This window comes from Mustela nigripes, chromosome 2, assembly GCF_022355385.1.
Source record: "Mustela nigripes isolate SB6536 chromosome 2, MUSNIG.SB6536, whole genome shotgun sequence".
Lineage (NCBI taxonomy): Eukaryota > Metazoa > Chordata > Mammalia > Carnivora > Mustelidae > Mustela > Mustela nigripes.
In genome coordinates this window covers 209161514-209182947 of record NC_081558.1, presented here as the reverse complement: position 1 = coordinate 209182947, position 21434 = coordinate 209161514, and the positions used below count along the sequence as shown (strand labels likewise).

Below are 21434 nucleotides of genomic sequence, written 5' to 3'. Positions count from 1 at the left end.
AAGCTGGTGCAGCCACTCTGGAAAACAGTATGGAGGTTCCTCAAACAGTTGAGAATAGAGCTACCCTATGACCCAGCAATTGCACTACTGGGTATTTACCCCGAAGGTACAAATGTAGTAATCAAAACGGGCTTCTGCGGGCGCCTGGGTGGCTCAGTGGGTTGAGCCGCTGCCTTCGGCTCAGGTCATGATCTCAGGGTCCTGGGATCGAGGCCCGCATCAGGCTCTCTGCTCAGCGGGGAGCCTGCTTCCTCCTCTCTCTCTCCGCCTGCCTCTCTGCCTACTTGTAATCTCTGTCTGTCAAATAAAAAAATAAATAAATAAAAATCTTAAAAAAAAAAAAAAAACGGGCTTCTGCACCCTCAGTGTTTACAGCAGCAATGTCCACATTGACAGTTAGTACCCACCACAGTGCTGAACAGAAGCATTCAGGGTCTTTAATTTGTCAACACATCCTCAAGGTCTAGTGGACAGTGGCAATGGGGAGAGAAAAGAGACCCAATCAGGGTAGGATCAGCTTCTGAAGTAATGCTTCCTTGACTCCTACTTCCGACCTAGTTTTGGATACCCATTGTGGGGAGAACATTCTAGAATTCCACCTACGAAGGGTAGTGTAGGAGAAATCCAAAGCTCTAAACTCATTTCACACATTATTCTTGAGGAATAAGTTGAATAATTTCAGGGGATTTTTAACTCTTTCCATTTTTATTCAGATGCTATTGGTGCAGAAAGTCACAACTTAATAATATTCTGCAAACCTTGAATAGCTAATCAACCTGATTCATCAGAATAGGGTATACCACAGGCTTATAGTTCTGAAAATCTGGACTACACATTTAAAAAAAAAAAAAATCCGTTACTGAAATAAGAGTCACTGATACCTTTTAGAGGGAAGGACATTCTTAAAAAGGAAACCTCATTCCTGGGAAAGATGATGTGAGTGAATTGATATATTGACTGATTTTCCCACAGAAACAATGATACAACAGAAGATTATTTTCTTTGCCAGGAACTAATGGAACAACTTGAACAGAAATGCCCAACCCACTGCATAATTGGGGAAGGAGTATCCTGTGAAAGATATAGTGTTCTAAAAGATATATAAACCTCTTCAGCGGGGGACAGAGACAAACATGAGCGAAAACCAACAGAAATGTGATAGAGAGAGCGCCAGTCCCTAACACACTAAGCTCTCCCCTCATTTCGCCTTATCTGTAAGGTGCAAGGGAAGTAGGCACGCTGCTTGCTTTCCTTGGGGGAGGTTCTGACCCTGCAGCCCTCAGAATCTGATATCCCGGCTCCAATGCCAGAATTTCTATTTTCCAGCCTCCCTTCAATTGACGGTAACCAGTATTACTGAGTCTCATTCACAAGACGAGCCCTTTGCTGGGGCCTGATGATTTTGCTGCCGGCATGTTCCATGCAAGCTTTTCTTTCTTTTTTTTTTTTTTTTAATTACAGCTATCAATTTATATATTTTCAGAAAAACAGTATTCATTATTTTTTCACCACACCCAGTGCTCCATGCAAGCTTTTCTGAGCTCAGCATCACCATCTCCTGTCATCCTGCAGGGCGTGTGACAGCAAAGGAGAATCCGCACTTCCTTCCCCCACCTCTTGGTGAGAACGGAGCCATGCAACGTGGGGCGGGGGCGCAGGCCACCTGCAGATGGGAGGGGAGGAGGGCCCACGGGGAGCAGAGCAGAAAGCCAGACCCTGCCCTGCTGGACTCCTGCTATCACCGAGGATTTCGGGGCCAAGGTAACTGCCAAGGTCAATAGGAAGGGCTGTATCAGCTGCTTGCAGGCAAGAGGCCAATGACTGCAAAGATTCCAGCTGTATCATCGCCATGACTACTGTGCAGTAGAGACCATCTGCAAGGTTTCTGGTCTTTAACTTTTCCCAAGTCTGAGGGAACGGCTAACTGGCCAGGAAACTACCCTTCCGGCCCATCGTCTTGGCTTGTGCCTTCCCTCTTCTGCCATCTAGCGGCAGCAAGGTGATCAGCGAGGACCGCGGCGATCCACAAACCCTAGCACAGAAGTAAGGCTCCTTGCAGAAGCGGAGCCAAAGGAACGGAGCCTCTCTCCCCCCACACCTCTGAGGATTGATGAGAAAGACCATTAAGACCCTCGTTTTCGGATCTTTGTTGGTAGTTTATTGTTATACTAGCAAATCCCATGACACAAAGATTATGTGTCCTGCTTCTTAAAAGCCCATGAAGTTAAAATATATATCATAAGTGCAGCAAGGCCTAGTTTAGAAAAGAAGCATTGAGTGTGTGTGTGTGTGTGTGTGTGTGTGTGTTTTAATATTTTATTTATTTGACAGACAGCAAGAGATGGAACACAAGCAGAGGGAGAGGGAGAGAGAGAAGCAGGCTCCCCAACAAGCAGGGTGCGGGATGCTGGGCTCAACCCCAGGACCCTGGGATCATAACCTGAGCCAAAGGCAGACCCTTAACGACTGAGCCAGCCAGGCACTCCTGAGTGGTTTTTTTTTTTTTTTTTTCTCAAATAAATACAAGCCTGCGCTATTGATAACGCTTTCAAGATTGACTTTGCCCAACCAACCAATGGTTTAGGCTGCCCGTCCCCAAGGAAGTGGCGAGATAGGCCCGTTGCCTGCACTTTATTAATATATTGTGCTTAAGAAGTCCTTCACTCCAGGCTGCAAAAAATAAATAAATATGTATTTATTTATTTATATAATAAATAGGTATTTATTATATATAAATGTAATAGAAAATAAATATATTTATTATATAATTATATAAAAACAAATATAATATTAAAAGTAAATATTTGTTATAAAAATAAATGTATATTTATATATACCTTGAAAATATATATATATTGAAAAGTGCTTCTCACTCTTCCATACACTTAGAACTTAAGAACATTGTAAGTCATCATTATACTTAGATCCTAAGAAATATATTTTAGATCTTGAAACTTTGAAACATAATCTGAACCTTTCAAAAAGCCCCTTCATCCTGAATACATTCCCAAGTTATGTATAGTATTTATTCTTTTCAACTATCATGACAATCAGTGTATTATTAGATGGATTAGGTGATTGACACACCACCCACCCCCGTCCTGCCCCCCAACCCAGCTTAATCACTGAATTGAACTGCTCTTAGCTTTAAATTCCAGCCAGAGGCTTAGCTACGTTAGTATTCATCGTCACAGTAGGTGGGATCAAGTCATAAGAAGTACACCGACGAACAAAATGGAACTTACTACTTATCCTCATATATGAATTATGCTTTAAAAACTCCAGGGCTATTTTTAATCCTTATTTAATAATATGGCCTGATACCAACTGAACCTTTTACACAGACATGAAAAGCTTATTTCCTTGTAAAATTCTCACAAGGAATTATTACAACAAAAGAACATCTTGTTCTGGAAAGCCTGCTTAATAATGCAGCCTGTTTTTATATACCCTGGTGGTTTGCGTTCTTGAATGGCTAAGAATATTCCAGTCCCTACAGTGACCGCAGAGGGAAAAACATCCATGCAGCAAACAGAGGAATCAGCCACAGGGAGCCTTAATTCTTTGCCCTGCCTACTCCTCGACTGGCCTTAAAGCCCTCCATGCCTCTCACCATGGCCTGTCTTTCGACCCACCCAGATTTCACCAACTGAGAAGAGACATAAGCCATACCTCCCAGGTACCCACTGCCAAGTAACGAATTACCCCAAATGTAGCAGGGAGTGCTGCTTTTTTTATGTCTCGCGATTTCATCAGTCAGGAATCAGGACAAGGTCTTCAACTAGGTGACCCTTCTGTTCCACGTGGCATTGACAAAGGTCACTCAGTGGTGTTCAGCTGGTGGATGGGCCCATCGGAGGGGTTCAAGGTAGTTTCATGCACTTGTCTAGGGTCTTGGCAGCATGGCCAGAAGGCTGGGCTCAGCTGGGCTCAGCTGGGGTTGTCAAAGAGAACACCTACGTGGAACCCCTCCAGCTGGTGGCCTCAAGAGGGTCAGTGAACAAAGCAGAAGCTGCATATCCTTTTATAGTGAACCATATTCTCCTGGGGTACAGCCAGTCACAGGGGTCTGGCCAGATTTGGAGAGAGGAGAGAGACTCAGAGACCCCATTTCTCAATGGAGCAGGGTCAAAGAACTTGCAGCCACCTCTAACCCACCCCACCATCCATGGGATTTCAGGGTGTGAGGAAATGCTCCAAACATTTGTGTCTAGACCCAGCTCTTGCCTAACTTGAACTGGTTTAAGAACATTTCAGCAGTGCCTCAAAGCCGTGGAGTTACGTCTTTTATATCCAGGATGGGCAGGACAGCGTCTCTGCGGCATTTCCTACAGCAAATGTCAATACTGTTTAATTACTGTAATTACAACACATGGGCAAGGAGGGCCTCAAGCTGACACCTGGGTCACTCCATGTACCCTTTCTAGAGTCATTTCTCTGTCCTCTCTACAAAGCAGCCATTTATTCTTATGAAGAAGAAATTCCGTGCCAATTAAGTAGAGACTCGTCCCAGGGACCCTTTTTGTTTCCAAGTGTGGGGAGCCTGAGTGGTCCCAGAGACACACTAGACTTGGGTCCCCATTTACAAAGCTGGACGATTCTGCCTTCTGGCCTGCAGGACTCTCTCCAGCTCCTGTGGGAGGAGAAAGCCCAGACCCATTCTGCCCAAGGCTTTATCTTTGTGTTTTTCTAACCTTGTTGGGGGCTTAGGATGCTGCGGTCCAGGAGGAAGAGACGCCTGGGTGCCCCAGCCCCAGCCCTGGCCACAGCAGGTGGGGGAAGAGGACTCTGGGCAGGCGGTCATTGTAAGGGTTCTGATAAGGCCCTTCAGATCACAGTCACCGCACATCGCAGGCCTCACGGGCTTTAAAGGCTGCGCAGAACAAAAGCATTATTGGTTTGGAGATCCAGGGACGGGGGCTTTCTTCCTAAATGAGGGAAATTAACACTTTTGGAGGGTGCCTTTGGGTCGGGGAGGCAGTGAGTTCGACGACTCTTGGACCGACTTAATCTCCACCCCAACTTGGTTCCCTTTGTTTGAGCCTCAGGCGGGAATGCCTTTGACTCTGTCCGCACACACGGTCTCGGACTGGATAAAGTTCTGGGTAACAACTCAATGGCTTCTTTGTGTCATTTAACTCTGCAGAGAATCCGATGCTGAAGAAAACTCGGAGGCATTAACACATCAGAAATGAGGGACACTTACTTTTTGTTAACTGCCACTTTAAGCACGATATTATGACTGTCCTAAATGGCAGCAATAAAACAAGATTGCTCGATTGCTCTCCACATATTGACATTAGCTGTAGAAAATGCCACAGAGACGCCATTCTGCTCATCACTGGGTATAAATGACATAACTCTATGGCTTTGAGACACTGCTAAAATGTTCTTAAACCAGTTCAAGTTAATAAAGAGCTGGATCTAGAGACAAACATTGGAGCTGTGTGGTTTTCACTATAAAAAGCTATGCAGCTTCTGCCTTGTTCACTGACCTTCATGAGGCCAACAGCTGGAGGGGCTTCGTGTAGGTCCTCCCTCTGACAATCCCAGCTGAGCCCAGCCTTCCAGCCACACTGCTGAGACCCTAGAAAGGTGCATGAAGCTGCCTTGAACCCCTCAAATGGGCCCATCCACCAGCTGAGCACCACTGAGTGACCTGTGTCTCCCTCCCCCATTTTTTATTCTTCTACTGTATTCCTTACCACAGCTCCACCATAGAAACAGAAAGCCAAAAACAATGTGCAACATGTTTGGACCTTTAATAGCTGTTCAGTTACTGTGTTCAGATTCAAGCCAAGGTCTGTGAATGCAATATGATGATGCATGAGGCATTGCTAACTTAGATGGAAAGAATTTATGAGATTATAAAATTTACATTCTGCAAAAAATGCATCATTAAAACTGACCACCCAATTCTTTTTACCTGATGCAGTAGACATACCTGTACATTGTTCATTCACTTTCCCATCCATCGTGCACAGCACAATCTTCCAAAGGGAAGGGACTGCAGCAAAAGGGCAGAGCCCAGGCTGTCAGAGATCTACAGGCTAGATCCTCTTCCCCCCTTTCAGGCTCGTTGTGCACTCTGCCATCCTACACCTCCCATCTATTCCAGCAAACCACCCCCTCACCGTGCTCCCCTTCCTCAAACTGCACTCTAGCCATTTCCTTCTGGGTCACTCTGTAGGCCGAAAGCTCTAGAAAAGTGAGGGTTGTGTTCATCATTGTTTGTCGCTATTGTACACCAGCCCCAGGCACCATGTCTGATACTTGGCAGGCACTCAATAAATATTTGCTTTAAATAGCCACTTGGGTCCAAAATACCACTCAGGAGTTCGGAAGATAGAAAATCCACTTTTACTCCCCCACCCCAGCAAGAGCCTCAACGTTCATGTGGCCAAACAAGCCCAAAGGGAGAAGACACAGTGAGTTGGGGGTAGAGTCCATAAACCCAGTAAAAATCTGGACTAAGAAACTATTTCTAATCTGATGATTTCATACACACACATATCAAATTAGACTTACCCTTGCAGACTGAATAAGTATATATCAACTCTTGCCCATAGAGCTATGGGCTCTGAGATGCTTCCAAAGTATCTCTCTGAATGATCTTTGGTATTTGAGTATTTCAGTTCCTCCCACTAATTAAACATAAGCTCTGGGTAGTCTTCCACAATTCACTAGATGTCTACAACTAGGATTTGTCATCATTATCTATAAATTTTAGTCAATTCTTTCAACAGATGGGAGCATAAATAGAACATCTGGCTAGGAGACAACCTCAGAAACCATATTTTGATATCACTGCACGACATTTGATTCTTTTTCACTATGGTTTTTATTTGTGGGATTCAAGTCCATCCCAGTAGATGGCATGCCACAATCAAAGTGATGTATCATACCCATTCACATGGAGCAGTGTGGCATGAAATGATCCTGCGATCTGTATATTTTAAACCTTGTTTTGAATAGGAATTCTTACCATGTAAGAAAGAATGTAGTTTTCCAAGGGCATGTGCTAGATAAAATGTAACCTGCTAATTAAAAAGAAAAGAAGAAAGGCAAGATTCGAAATATCTGATCCCTCAGGACTCAAGAAGTGATAGAATGGAAGATAAAACAGAACATTTAAAGATCCTAGTAAATGAAGTTGAAGATTTGAAGAGATCTGTCACAGCCTTTGCTTGGTTTTCCTATGCATCAATTCCAAGAAGTTACTAAGACTTAAAGGATGAATTACTCCAGTACAAATAGTCAAAACAGTCCCATAAAATATATCCAACCCACATGACAGACAATGGTCTAATTTCTTTAATATAAAAATCAGGAAGAATAAAGCTAAACGTAGATTTGAAAAATGGGCAAAGGACATAAGCAAGCTGCTCATGGAAAAATGGTATCAATAGTTTTTAGAGCTCTAAAAGTACACTGAAAGAGATGTGAATTAAATGACAATGGGTATCATTTTTCACCTCTCAGCTTCAAAAAGTTTGAGAAAATTCTGAGTAGGGAAGGTTGGGGAAATAAACATGGCCTCCATATTGTGTCAGGAGGACATTATGTGGTGAAACCTCTGAAGAGGAAATTTGGTAAAGATTATCAAAATCTTAAACAGGCACATCCTTTCCTGTATTAATGTCATTTCTAAAAACTGAGCTACCATACGTGATTACACAACTGTGGAGGGATATTCACTATAGCACGGTTTAAGATACAAAAGTGGAAACCACCCAAACATCCACCTGTGGGAAACTGACTACAGAGTATACCCATTACTAGAAAACTATGAAATTTTTGACAAGAATTTGATAGAACTATAGGTATTAACACAGAATGATTTCTAATATATACTATTTCTTTACTAAGTAAAGAAAGCAAGATGTAACCCAATGTATATCCAGTGTACTACTTTTTATGAAAAAAAAAAAAAGGTGGGTGTGGTATTTTTAAAAAATACATCCACAAATCATTTGACTTTCCCTTTAAAATGTGGAGTTTAATTATGATCTTCTTAAGTATTGGACTTAATGAATAAAATAAGATTAAAAGTGACAGTTGTGGTTTCTTCTCTCTTGGACCCATGCTCTGGGGAAATCCAGACACCATGTTGTGAGCACATCAAAGCAGCCCAGGAAGAGAGCCCCAAGTGGTGAGGAACTGAACTTCTTGCCAACAGACATGTGAGTCAGCCACCCCACCACCCCAACCAAGCCTTCAGATGAGACCACAGCCCTGCCAACATCTCCACTGCAAACTCATGAGCCAAAACTACCCAACTAAACTGATTCCAAATTCCTGACATAGAGAAACTGTGAATAACAGATGTTTGTTGTTTTAGATAACTAAGTCTTAGAGTAACTTATTACACAGTGTTAGATAACTAATGCAGTGAGATTATTTACATATAAGCTTGCATATGCACAGAATATCTCTGGAAAGATATTCAGTGGCTGTCTCCAGGAAGAAAAACTGAAAGGCTGGACGTCAGGGGTAGAAAAAGACTTCCTTTCCCTTATGTTGCATTGCATTGTATGTTTTTATATTTATAATCTCTGTTTTATTTCAATCTCACTTAAGTCAAGATTAGGGACTTCACAGAAAAATAACATTTCTAACAATATGCATAAGATGTATAGTGTCTTATATATTTTTCCCTGTTATAGACACTGCTGATTCTTTACGCAATAGTCATTCCCCTTCTTCCTCGCTAAATAAAACTCCAATTTTGTGCCAGAGGCAGTGTATCTCGTCCCAGGTCATGAATCACGGGAAATTTAAGCTATGGGTCAGCAAATCTTGTCTTAAAGGGCCCAACAATAAATATTTTAGGCTTTGCAGACTCCAGCTGAAAATGGAATTGGACACCGTCTCCCTGTGGGGAGGAGAATGGGTTGCCAAAAGACACATTGATGTCTTTAGAAGTTGTCTAGGGGCGCCTGGGTGGCTCAGTGGGTTAAAGCCTCTGCCTTCAGCTCAGGTCATGATCCCAGCATCCTAGGATCAAACCCCACATTGGGCTCTCTGCTCTGTGGGGAGCCTGCTTCCTCCTCTCTCTCTGCCTGCCTCTCTGCCTACTTGTGATCTCTGTCAAATAAATAAATAAATATTTTAAAAATATAAAGGCATGGACCCTGTCTGTCTTGCTTGACATTGGGTACACAAACTCTAGCACAGAGTCAACACGTAGGAGGCAATAAATCCACATGGGCTAAGTTAACAGACTAATCTACAGTTCTGTGACCCACTTGAACCTAAACCATGGCTCAGAGCTTTGTCCTTGATATATTCCGTCAAAGTCTAGACTTTGTTTTTCTATGTATATGAAACTAAAGGGTAAATTTACCTGCTCTAAGGATCCAGTGTGTTGTTTCTGAAGGTATCTTACAGATCTCTAGATACTCAGGGAAGTAGGATATCTGAGAGGACTCCTAGAGAGCAGCTGACCTTGAGAAATCAAAGCTATAAAGGAGACCCACTGTGAGGAGGAGGACCTCAGGCTGGGAGTGAAGCATGATCACTCACCAAAAAAGACATCTGAAGAGTCCAGAGCACACAGCCTGTCAGCAACAGTGAGGGGCAAGAGCTGTGGCATATGTGTACCCAGCAAAGCAGAGCCACAAATTCCCACAGCCCTGAGGGAAGTCCAGCATCTTGGAGCCCTGTTGCCAAGATGTCTTCATAGAGGAGAATGACTCTGGCTCTTTCAGAAGGGACGCCAGACTGGGTTGGTGGGAAACAGTTTTGTGTCCAGCTTCTCACTAGCTGAGTCACCTTGGACTATTCATCCATTCAGCTATTTACCTATCATTACCAAAAGCACTGACTGAGAGCTGAGAACAAGGCCACTGCCATGCCAGGTGAGGAGGACATGATGTGAAGAAGCTATTGTGACATGGATCTCACTCAGCATGGGGAGAGGGACCATGATCCCCAGTGAGCATGTGTTTCCCCCCAGTGTTTCCTCCAGCTTCCACCCCAACTAACTCCACTGATTTCATAAATGAGTTTGTAAGCTCAGCCGTAAGAAAAGATGAATACTTCTCACATCAACCTGGATAGAACCGGAGGGTATTATGGTGAATGAAATCAGTCATTCAGAGAAAGACAATTATCATCTGGTACTTACATGTGGAATATAAGAAACCATGCAGAGGATCATAGGGGAAGGGAAGGAAAAATGAATGGGAAGTCATCAGAGAGGGAGACAAACCCTGAGAGCCTCTTAACTCTAAGGAAACAAACTGAGGGATGCTGGAGGGGAGGTGGGTAGGGGGATGGGGTAACTGGGTGATGGGCATTAAGGGGGGCACAAGATGTGATGAGCACTGGGTATTATACTCAACTGATGAATTATTGAACACTACATCTGAAAATACTGATGTACTGTAAGTTGGCTAATTGAATTTAAATTTGAAAAATGTGTTTGTAAGCAAGTTGTGTAAGACACTCAGGAAACAAATAACAAAAAATATTTTGGGGGGAGAGGTAAAGTCATAGAAATGCATCTTTGCTCATTTCCCTTCAGAGCACAGGGTCATAGTCCACACAGAGTTATGAAAATAGCAACTCCCTGTCAAGCTCCTCGGGCACCGAGCCCCCACAGAACAGTCTCAACATGCTCTCTCCTGGAGAAAGGTGCATGGATTGCTGCAGCCAAGTGGTCTACCAGGAGTTTCTCAGCTGCTGTTCCTGGACACACACCTATCCTTCCCAAGTTGCCATGGCCACATGGTGTGGCACTGCTCGGCTGGCTCCATGTATGTACTCATTTATGTTGGGGGGGTTCTCAGTGACAATGCCTATTCAGAGGTCAAGTCCTTCTTGAGTTGGACTTTGTTCCATCTCCAATTCCACCTATTGAGAGACCCAAATGTGATGGCAAATGCAAGTTTCCAAGCTCCACAGTAGCTACGTGCTAAATATATGGTGTCCAAAACCTGGTTTAAGAAACTCTTAGACTCTGGCCCAGGGCTGTTCATTGGTCACATTGAGGTTTTTTAGGTCATGTGAAATTTGCCAGGAAATCCATCTTAGACAGCCTCACCTCTAGACCTTACCTTAAAGTATACACAATCGCCAGGTACTATTGGATTAGAAACACCAAATTTGTAAGCAAGACTTCCTTAGTGACTAAAACCCCACAGCTGGTGAAGTTCCCACCTTATCCTTTGTTGTCAGTACTTTGTTTGTCTTTTGTTATTGTTATGTTAGTATGTTATTACATTGTAACCCTTTGTTATGAGTAAAGAAGAAAGGGAACTTTCTTACTAAATATGCTGCAGGGTTACCCTATAATTTGATGACAAATAATTAACACTTCTTTGTAAAAAAAACAAAAGTAAGAATTACCATGATCAGCAATTAATTTACCATATAATAATTCAGGGAAGTTTCCCTTGGTCTGTTCCATATGTTCTTGGCTCTTTTTCAAGAATATATTCTCGCATGCTTACAGAATAAAACAAAATGTCAAATTAGTAAGATGGAGTATATAAACTTCCACAAAGTATAGTATATAAAGTATATAAACTTCCACAAAGATGGAGTATATAAACTACCAGGTGGCTAAAAGTAGAAGCAGATTTGATGTGCACCTGTCACTGGGTCATCAGTCATCACTTTGTGGTATACTTGCAGCTGATATATTTATTTTTAAAAATATGGGGAAATGTAAAAGTTAAAAATTGACAAATAAAATATGGGCTAATTACAACCAGGTTTACTAAGCTGTCAGATGAAAGCGAGGGGAATGTTTGGAATGTTTGTGGTACTTCTCCTTAAAGAACAAATCTGTGAATTCTGCATTCCAGTGATGGCACAGAAAAATTTGACATGTTTACAAAACCCAGGAGGTCAGATGTCGACTACGCAGTGCGGTCTAAACTCAGTGGAGCCCAAAGAAGGAACCTCAAGAAAGCTAAATCTGGCAAAGAAATCCTATTTTGGACTAATTTAAGGATTTTAAATCAAGTATTACAAACTCAAAAGGTAGAAGTGTCTAAAGGGTTTTACTTGATTTCTGCATTGGGCTCTTTTTTGTTTTTTAAGGGTAATGATTTGTAAGATAAAGAGAAAGTGAAGTGCCTTAACAATCCTACAAAGCACACCTTAACTGATCCTCAGATCCTATATCAAGTAGTAGTTGCTTCAAAACCAATCTCCCTGTTTGGAGATCTGTTTTCTTAAAGGAAAAAAAAAAAAAAATATATGGGGTGGGAGCAGGCAACTGAGAACCAGGATGATCATGTCAGAACGAAACATTCTGGAAAGCTGTCCATGACAAGCCCCTTGCCTCTGCCCACACAAGCTACTCCTGAGCAGGAACTGAGAAAAACAACAACAACAAAAAACAAACAAACAAAAAAAAAACTTATTTTTACTTTTCATAACATGCCTATCCTCAGAGAATGGAGTAATTAGGTACCTAGAGAGATTTTCCCTTAATAAAAGAGGGCAGGCACCTGGGTGGCTCAGGAAGTGAAGCCTCAGTCCTGCTTTGGGTTCCCTGCTCAGCAAGGATCCTGCTTCTCCCTCTGCCTCTGCCCCTCCCCCTACTTGTGCTTTCTCTCTCACTCTTTCTCCCTCTCCCTCCCTCTCTCCCCGCCCCCCCAACAAATAAGTAAATAAAAGCTTAAAAAAAAAAAAATAAAAAGAGGCAGGGATGGAATGGGCAAGGGGATTGTTTCTGTGCAAAATCCAATGGACATTTGGGGGAGCTGAGCAGATAGAACAAGAATGCACAATTATACAATGCTTATTTCAAGCCAGGTGCTTTTCTTTTTTCTTTTTTTAAGATTTTATTTATTTACTTGAGAGAGAGACAGTGAGAGAGAGCATGAACGAGGAGAAGGTCAGAGAGAGAAGCAGACTCCCCGTGGAGCTGGGAGCCCAATGCGGGACTCGATCCCGGGACTCCAGGATCATGACCTGAGCCGAAGGCAGTCGTCCAACCAACTGAGCCACCCAGGCGTCCCGCCAGGTGCTTTTCTAAGTGCTTTACATAATCAAATTCTTGAATCCCCGTAACAACCTTGTGGGGTAGGTACTACCTTTATCCCCGCTTTATCCATAAGCAACAAAGGCACAGAAAGGTTACGTAGCTTGCCTAAGGTCACCCTGCAAGAAGCAGCAGAGCCAGAATTTGATCCCACTGGCTCTAATGTCCACAGTATATACTACCTTGTGTAGGCAGCCACCCATTCAAACCTTCTTCAGGTTCCAAGCCTGTGCTCCACATAGAGCATAGAAAATGGATCTCACATAGTCAAGGGAAGAGGTAAAACATGCATCACGTGAAGGGACCTTCAACAGAGGGACACCCAACCCAGACTAGGGTTGCCAAAGGCGCCGCAGAGGAGACGATGCCCGTGCTGAATGTAGACCCACAGCAGACAACCAGGCAGGAGGCAAGGAGTGGGGTGAGGGGGGAAGAAACTTGACTCAGGCAGAGGGTACAGCACCTGTGCAATTTCCAGGCAGGCAAGAATGTGGCTCTCACAAGGAATGATAGCTAGTTCAATAGGCTGGCATGGTGGTACCATGGGTGAGAAAGTCAGGCAGTTGGGAGGGAAACCCAAGCAATACTGCAGAGGCCAGAAGGCCATCGTGAGTGGTCTGTGGCCTGGCTAAGGAGCGTGGCCTCATCTTAAAGTCTACAAGGAACAACTGGAGAATTTTACTTTCAGAAGTAAAGTGATCAAATCTCATTTCCCAGCTCACTGGCTATCACCAAAGGCCTACTGGAGAGCTGAGAAATGGAAGCAGGAAGACGAGGAAGATGTTACGTATTCCAAAATTATAACAAGAAACTGCAAAGACATGCTGGAAGCAGGTGGCCCTGAGATGGAGGAAGGGGGAATTGCTCACATCAAGGGCAGATCTACACACAGCAGCACTGTGTTCAGCTCCATCCCCCCCTCCCAGTTCCCTTTCCCATCTCTGCAGACTTCCAGCTCCCAGGGGCCTTCCTAGGGGCTATGCCCTTAGATTATATCCCAACACCTAACCTTGAAATGCTCCAGGGTCTTCAGAAATGCTCAGAACAGCACCTTCCTGAACCAGTGAAGAAACGCATGCCCTCTCTTCCCTAACCCCTTTGCCCCCCCCAAGCAATTCTTGAAATTCTGAAGTTAATCCCTTTGGAAATATTTCTCTTTTTGCTTATTAGAATTTGCTTACATTCCCATCAAGGAGCTTTAGGTCCTAACTGGCTTCTATAAGCCTGAAAGTATTTTGAAAGGATTACAATTCAACCTGCAATGCACATTCTTGACCTTATTATTAGCTGCTTTCCTGGTCCGGCTGAAGGTCCTCAGAAAGGGCTTTTTTTTTTTTTTTTTTTTTTTTTTTTAACAAAGATCCCCTTTTGTGATTGTGAGCTACCGCTGGACCTTGTCCTTTACCTTTGATGTCTCTTTAAATGCAAAAGTTCCTCAGTGGTGTCCTACAAATTCTGGAATAAAATCATTGCTTTCTTTCCATTTGTAGCAGGGTTGAAATATGACTTAAAAGCAGATGATGTTCAAGTCACCAGCGTCTTGTTTTCTTCCAAAATACATGTTAAAATGCTCAACAATATTATAATATTTAAATAAATTTCCACTTGCATTCTAAATATCAAGGAGGGATACTTTTGGGGAGCTGAAAACACTGGCCAGCTCTGGGCCTCTGAAAGTTGAGTCCCGGGGAGACTTCTCACATTACAACCTGTTCGCATTTTTTTTTTTTTTTTCACTTCAAGTGAAATCCTTTGGCATGAATTGCTTTGAACATTAATAGGGCATATCACTTTTTTTTTTTTTAATTGATTCTTCAATAATCTCCAGACTAGAAGGACCAGTTAGGATTTTCAGAACAAAAGACAGTGGGATGCTGGACCCGCACCCCCACTACCTCCTACCACCCCTACCCAACTTCTTGTTCCCAAACCATCCTGTGTCCCCAAAACGCTCGTGAGACTCTCCATGACCCCCAGGCCGTCCCGCCTCCCTCCCGTGAACAGAAGCGACAATCCGGACAGCTGGACCGCTTAGATTCGACTTACCTTCACGAAGAGGGTGATGTCGTGCTCCTGCCTCGGGGCCCCCTCCTCTGACGTCTCGCCATCCTCTCCGCCATTCACCCGCTCGGTCCCCTCCCGGCCCTCGACGCTGCCCTCCTCCGCCAGGTGGTTGCTGAGCTCGGCCTCCGGCTCCGCGGCCCGCGTTGGCGCGGCCGCCTCTGCCCGCGCGCTGCTGCTGTCTGGGGGCTCCTCCTCGGCCCCGGCTGCGACCGGCTCCACTGGTACCTCCGGGCCGCGCTCTCGCCTCTCCTCCTCGGCCTCCTCCATTTCCTCTTGGGGTTCACCCTGGTCCCCGTCCTCGACAGCTTCCGCCCTCGAGTCCCCGGGGGCCACTTCCTCCGACTCCTCTGTCCCCGTCGCCCCCGCCTCGTCGGCGGCGGCGCCCGCCGCGGCACCCCCAGGCTCCTCTGCAAGCTCCCCGGGGCCGCACCCCCCAATCTCCGCCGCCGCGGCCTCGGTGGGCTCGACCTGGGGCTGGGAGCTGAGATCGCCTCGGTCCCGGGGTTCACCCTCGGCCCCGAGCGCCCCTCCCGCCTGCCCCGCGGCTTCCATGCTGGCCCCCTGCGCCCCCGGCGTGCCGCCTCCGGGTTCCTCTGGCCCTTGCTCCGCTTTCTCCTTTGCCCCAGGGACCTCGGTCTCCCCGGGATCCCCCTGAATCTCCCTCGAAGCCTCGCCCTGCGTGCCGCGGCCGGAGCTCGCCTCCTCCACCTGCTCTGCGCCGCTCGCCTCCTCTCCCTGGGGGACCTCGGCGCACCCCGGGGCGCCCTCCTCCGCCTCCGCCTCGCCCTGCGCGGCCCTCGCGCCTGGAGTCTCGGCCCCGGGGCCACTGTCCGCGCCCGGCTCCGGCTCGCTCGCGCGCGCTCCGTCCGGATCGGTGCCTTCTGCTTGGTTCACCGCGACCGTCGCTGCTGCGCCCTCCCCCTCGCCCCTCGGCGCCTCCGCGGCGCCCTCGCTGGCCTCCTCCCGCTCCGCCCTCCCGCCCGCGGCCCCCGGCTCGCCAGGTTTCTCTGCCAGAGGCACCGGGGCCTCAAGCGGCCCCTGGGGACCTGGGGGGGCCCCCTCCAGCTCCGCGGCCTCGGCCATGGCCGCCGATCCCTGTCCTCCCCTGGAGACCCTTCCTTGACACTGCTGATGGAGCAAGCGGCCCTGGACGAGGAGCTCCGCGCCGGGGTCCACTGCGCCCGCTCCTAGAGGACGCCGGCTCGGGGCTCGCGGGGCGCAGGCGGGGCGGAGCTCTGGAACTGCGGGGTTAAAATGGGGCTCGACCCCAAGACACCGCGCCTCTCCTCGCGGTTTAAGCTCTCTGGTATCTTCCTCCACCTCCACCGTAACTGCGGGTCCACGTCTGCTTCCCACCCAGACTCTAATTCTGACCCAGGGTCCCTGGAGGCGCTGGCCACCGAGGAGCAGAGCGCGGCTGGGGAAGACCTCTTCGCTCCTGCACCCTTTGAAATGCCTGCCCTGCAGTCCTGGGGCTGACCAGAAGTCATCAGTGCCAACTCCATCCCCCTGGGGCTTGGGCGGGGTTTGCACCCCATCCTCTCCCCCTGTTCGGGTGGCCTGGGAGCCTGGCCAATGACGGCCTTTCTCACGGCCCTTGTGGATCTCAGTGAAAAGATTCTGGTTCTATTGGCAGCTTGGGTGTTTTCTGTAACAGCATCAAGTTCCAGAGCCATTTGGATCACACCCCCGCCAGCACCCCACACTGGACACCCAAATACCTAATATCCACTTTCCCCCAGGCACCCAAGCGTTCAGCTTCTCAGCTGGTACCTAATGCAGATGTCCAGGTCCTACCTCAATGTCCAAGAGCAAGGGAGGTAAATCCTGGAAGAGAGGTGAAGGGGAGGCCACCTACCGATTTTTGCAAGCCCTTCCTGAGAGGTTTCTCTGCCCCATATAGAAGCAAAAGGAGTCTTACTGCTCTGACCAGAGATGGGTTCTGTTGAGCACAAGGGTCTCCTCCTCAAGGTATGACAAGAATGGGGGCCTTGCACTGGGGAGAGGTTAGATCCTTCATCTCCCTATTTCCTCAAGACTCTAACAGTTTATGTTTCAAATTCTAGATTTTTCTAAACCCATGGCCAGTGCTTTACCTTATGACGTGTTAGCTTGGGGAGGTGGGGGTAAAGAGGAGAAAATACAAGATTTGAAGAAGGGATGCTGTGGCATTCACTGGGTTAGGAACCTCCCCAAATCCCATACTGGACACCTTTTCCCCAAGAAAAGGAAGTTCTGATGAAAATTATGTAGTAATGGGGCGCCTGGGTGGCTCAGTCGGTTAAGCCCCTGCCTTCGGCTCAGGTCATGATCCCAGGGTCCTAGGATTGAGTGCCGCATCGGGCTCCTGGCTCCGTGGGGAGCCTGCTTCTCTCTCTCTGCCTCTGCCTGCCACTCTGCCAGCACTTGCTCTCTCTCTCTCTCTCTGACAAATAAATAAATAAATAAAAGAAAATTATGTAGTAAGTTTATTATGAGCTAGGCTGAATCGTGTGGGTTACAGAGAGGAGCCTGCTGCTCCAGATGGCCAATCTAAATGTGATAGAGTAGGGAGCCCAACTCAAGACTGATTTGAGTTTGTCGGGCTCTTGGCGGCCTTGACACTTCCCTGAGACACCTTATTCTATCACATCCACAGAGGGCTCTGCCATCCCTAAAAGATCAGGTGGTATCTTTGATATGGTTTAGAGTCATCCATTTAGCCAATCATAAGGATGTCTCCTTCTATACTCATTGTCCATGACCGATGGGTAACAAGACAGGAGCCCAATGTCACCTAGATTCATGCTACCTTTCTCCAAGGTTGTGCCCTGTTGGGAAAGGAAGGGGCCAGAAGCTTCATCACCACAAAGCACGGCACTCACACATATGAGCTAGACAGAAATATCAGACACAGATGCTGCCTTGCAAAACCTCTGGTCACCGGGAAAATCCTGCAATATTTGCAAGGCAAGACAGCGATCAGCCTTATTTCTTAAGGAAGGACAAAGCCAGCACCATCAGCCCCAGACAGCAAACACAGTCCAGGACAATGCAAAACCCGTGAGGCCAGATGTGTTTCAGAAAACAGAATTCTTAGAAACAGAAAGTTGGCTGAGAGTTTCTAGTATATATTATGTCACACGGCTCACCACCCTGTGATCAGACGCATTGTTATTTCTGTAGTGGTACCAGTGAACACTCATATTAGATAGGATACATAAAAACCACATATAGCTTCAGGGATCCCAGTTCAAGTTCACCACCAAATGAGTTCTGGTCAGTCTGGCTTTGCTTCCAGAAGAGGTCTCCCCGAAAAGCTTGCAGTTTTCAGTTTTTTGGATTTCAGGATGTATACATGCATTGTGGTCCTGTGACCTACTGCAGGGCTCTGGGTTTATTTGCTCTCCGTGGAAACCTCCGAGATTAGTTACATCTATACATTTCTTCTTAATAACAAACCAACTGTCTCCAATGCTCTATCATCACAAAGAACCAAACCAAAGGCTCATACGTATGTGAATTAACAGTATTTCGTGAGCCTTAACTCTGGCAAAGTTAATAGAAACACCCTCCTTATAGGAAGGTTGGCATCTCTGAAAAACTCCTTTTGAATCAAGCCCAGAGTTGATTAACCCATGAATGCAAACTCACCACAGCTGACTGGCTGGCTGAAGGCTAGTCCCGGGTAGTGTCCTCGTTGAAAAACAGCCCTAGTGAAGTCTATTCCATCCTAGCAACTGATCCTACATATCCTACAAGGCTGTTTTATTCTATAGGATTAGGATTTATTTTTATATACTTTTTGCATTCATTTACTCACGTTGATATTGTCTTTAAAAATAACACAAGGCCATCTGTAGAATGTAGACTCTTCCATATTTTAGTCATAGTCTTAATAAACAATTGTTAAATATTTACATCACATAATTCTATAAATTTCTTTAAGTTTCTATAATTAAGTGAATATATTATTTTTATTTTTTAAATATTTTATTTATTTATTTCACAGAGAGAGAGAGATCACAAGTAAGCAGAGAGGCAGGCAGAGAGAGAGGGGGAAGCAGGCTCCCTGCTGAGCAGAAAGTCCATGTGAGGCTCGATCCTAGGACCCTGGGATCATGACCTGAGCCGAAGGCAGAGGCCTAACCCACTGAGCCACCAAGGTGCCCCTATATTATTTTTAAATGAATACAGTGTTCAAGCTAAAAGTTGAGAAGACAGAGAATAGCAGAGCTCTTTACAATTTTTCTGTAATCCCATTACTCATAATAAACACTTTTTTCATTTTGAGAGAGAGACTGTTCTAGACACTGGGCATATAGCAAGGAGCAAAACTGAGAGGTCCCTTTCCTTTGCAGGGCTTTGGGATGGAACAAAATTAAATAAGCAAGCAATTAAGCCAGACATCCGTGGATAATGTTGGGCTTTATACAGACATATACTCTTATACTCACACATGCACATTCTGAAAACCTTAATTTCTTTTGTTCACACACCTCATCCAACCTGCCAATAAATCCTATTATCTTCCCTTTTTAAAACTTATCCAGAATCCAACCTCTTCTCTCTACCCCCATTGCTGCCCTACTGGACCAAACCACCATCACCTCCCAGCTGGTCCTCCTGGTTTTCTTGCTTTTCCAAAGTCTGTTCACCACCCCAAAGCCAGATGACCCCCTCAAAATCACGAGTCTGCCAGGCCACTTTTATGCTGGATTCACCCGCTTAGCAATATACAATACGATATTGCAGAACGTATTCACCTTGCGTCACTGAAACTCTGTGTCCTTGACTGTCATCTCCTCATTTCCCCCTCCCCTCCCCCAGCCTTTGGTAACCACCATTCTACTCTCTGTTTACAAGAGTCGGACTATTTAGATTCCACATGTAAGTGAGGTCACGCAGTATTTGCCTTTCTGCATCTGGCTTCTCTCTCTCTTTCTTTCTTTCTTTTTTTTTTTTTTTAAAAGATTATATTTATTTGACAGAAAGACACAGTGAGAGAGGGAACACAAGTAGAGGAGTGGGAGAGGGAGAAGCAGGCTTCCCACTGAGCAGGGAGCCCGATGCAGGGCTCCATCCCAGGACCCTGGGATCATGACCTGAGCCGAAGGCAGTCCCTTAACCAACTGAGCCACCCAGGCACTCCCTGGCTTATTTCATTTAACAGAATGTCCTGTAGGTTTATCCCTGTTGTCACAAATGTCAGGTTTCCCATCTTTTTAAAGACTGAATAGTATTCCATTGTGTGTTTATACCACATTTCCTTTTTCCTGTTCATCCATCCAAGGATATATACATTGTTTCCATATCCTGACTATTGTGAGGGTGGATAAGCACCCTATCTGAAAGCTCAATTCCTACTCTCTATCAGCCTTCTCGGCCTTATTTTTCCCATAGCACTTATCTCCGTATTACATATAATGTATTCTGCTTCTTTATTATCCATTTCCTTGATCCCCCACTCCCCAACCAGGATGCTGTTGCATGAAAACTGTGGGTTTTCTTTGTCTCTGCCTAGAACAGGACTGGGCACATTGTACTAGAAGCCTGATACCTCTCGAGTAATGAATACATGTATGCTTTCAAATACATATGTATCAACTAGAACCAGTTTTCAAAAATACTTACCTCAGTTGGTTTTATACTTCAGGGGACAAGCTAATGTCACAGAAATACTGTTCTCAGAAATTCTTATCTACTGACTGTGGTGAATACTTCAGCAAATGCTTTTAATTATTAGCAAAGGTCAAATCAGTTCATACACAGAAACACAAAAGGAAATACCAAAGAAACAGAATTGTGAAGGTCAAGGTGATGGTGCTTAGAGGTTTGCACATGGTTAACTCAGCAACCAATACTAGATTAGCTATTTAAATACCAAGGAGGGTTAGACAGAGGTGACAGATTCAAGGCTGGGAGGCAAGAGGCAAATGTACAGGTAATGAAGTAGCTCTTAGTACTTACGGAGTTGACCTACCACATATTATGAGGAATCTCGAGGCAGGATAACTCGGGATTAATGAGGAAAAACTCAAGGGCTCGTAACTAAACAATGTAAAGATTTGTCATTTTGCTATTTTTCCAGAATGAATAGATTCACTTCCATAGAGATCTCTTTCTCTAGCAGGTGTGTCTTCCTTTCAGAAGACCCTTGGGATTTTGATGTATGTATAACGTTCAGATCACAGGATGCGTTATGACCAAACAGAAGTCCCCACTAGCACTGATTTCTCTTCAACAACTGTTCCTCCTCACCTTATAGTGGCCCCAAACCTGCCTTAATTTCCCTGGATTTACCCAGTCAAATATAAAGGCATATTTCACTTAAAAGAAGGTTATCACTGGGTTGGTTATCTGGGTCAGTTGTCAGGTCGTGCAACTGTTG

General features: G+C 45.4%; 1 protein-coding gene across 3 annotated transcripts in view; it reads right to left on the bottom strand.

Annotated features, from left to right (window-relative positions):
• Positions 1–16572, bottom strand: part of CLIC6 (chloride intracellular channel 6) — an 86934-nt gene extending 70362 nt beyond the window's left edge. Inside the window, exon 1 of one of the 3 annotated variants that reach the window (XM_059392306.1) lies at positions 15047–16572. In XM_059392306.1, the coding sequence (XP_059248289.1) occupies positions 15047–16147 (1101 nt within the window). In that variant the 5' untranslated portion in view covers positions 16148–16572. The remainder of the gene's footprint in view (positions 1–15046) is intronic. The other 2 variants (XM_059392307.1, XM_059392305.1) reach the window with 2 other exon arrangements.
• Between the last annotated feature and the right edge of the window lie 4862 nt (positions 16573–21434).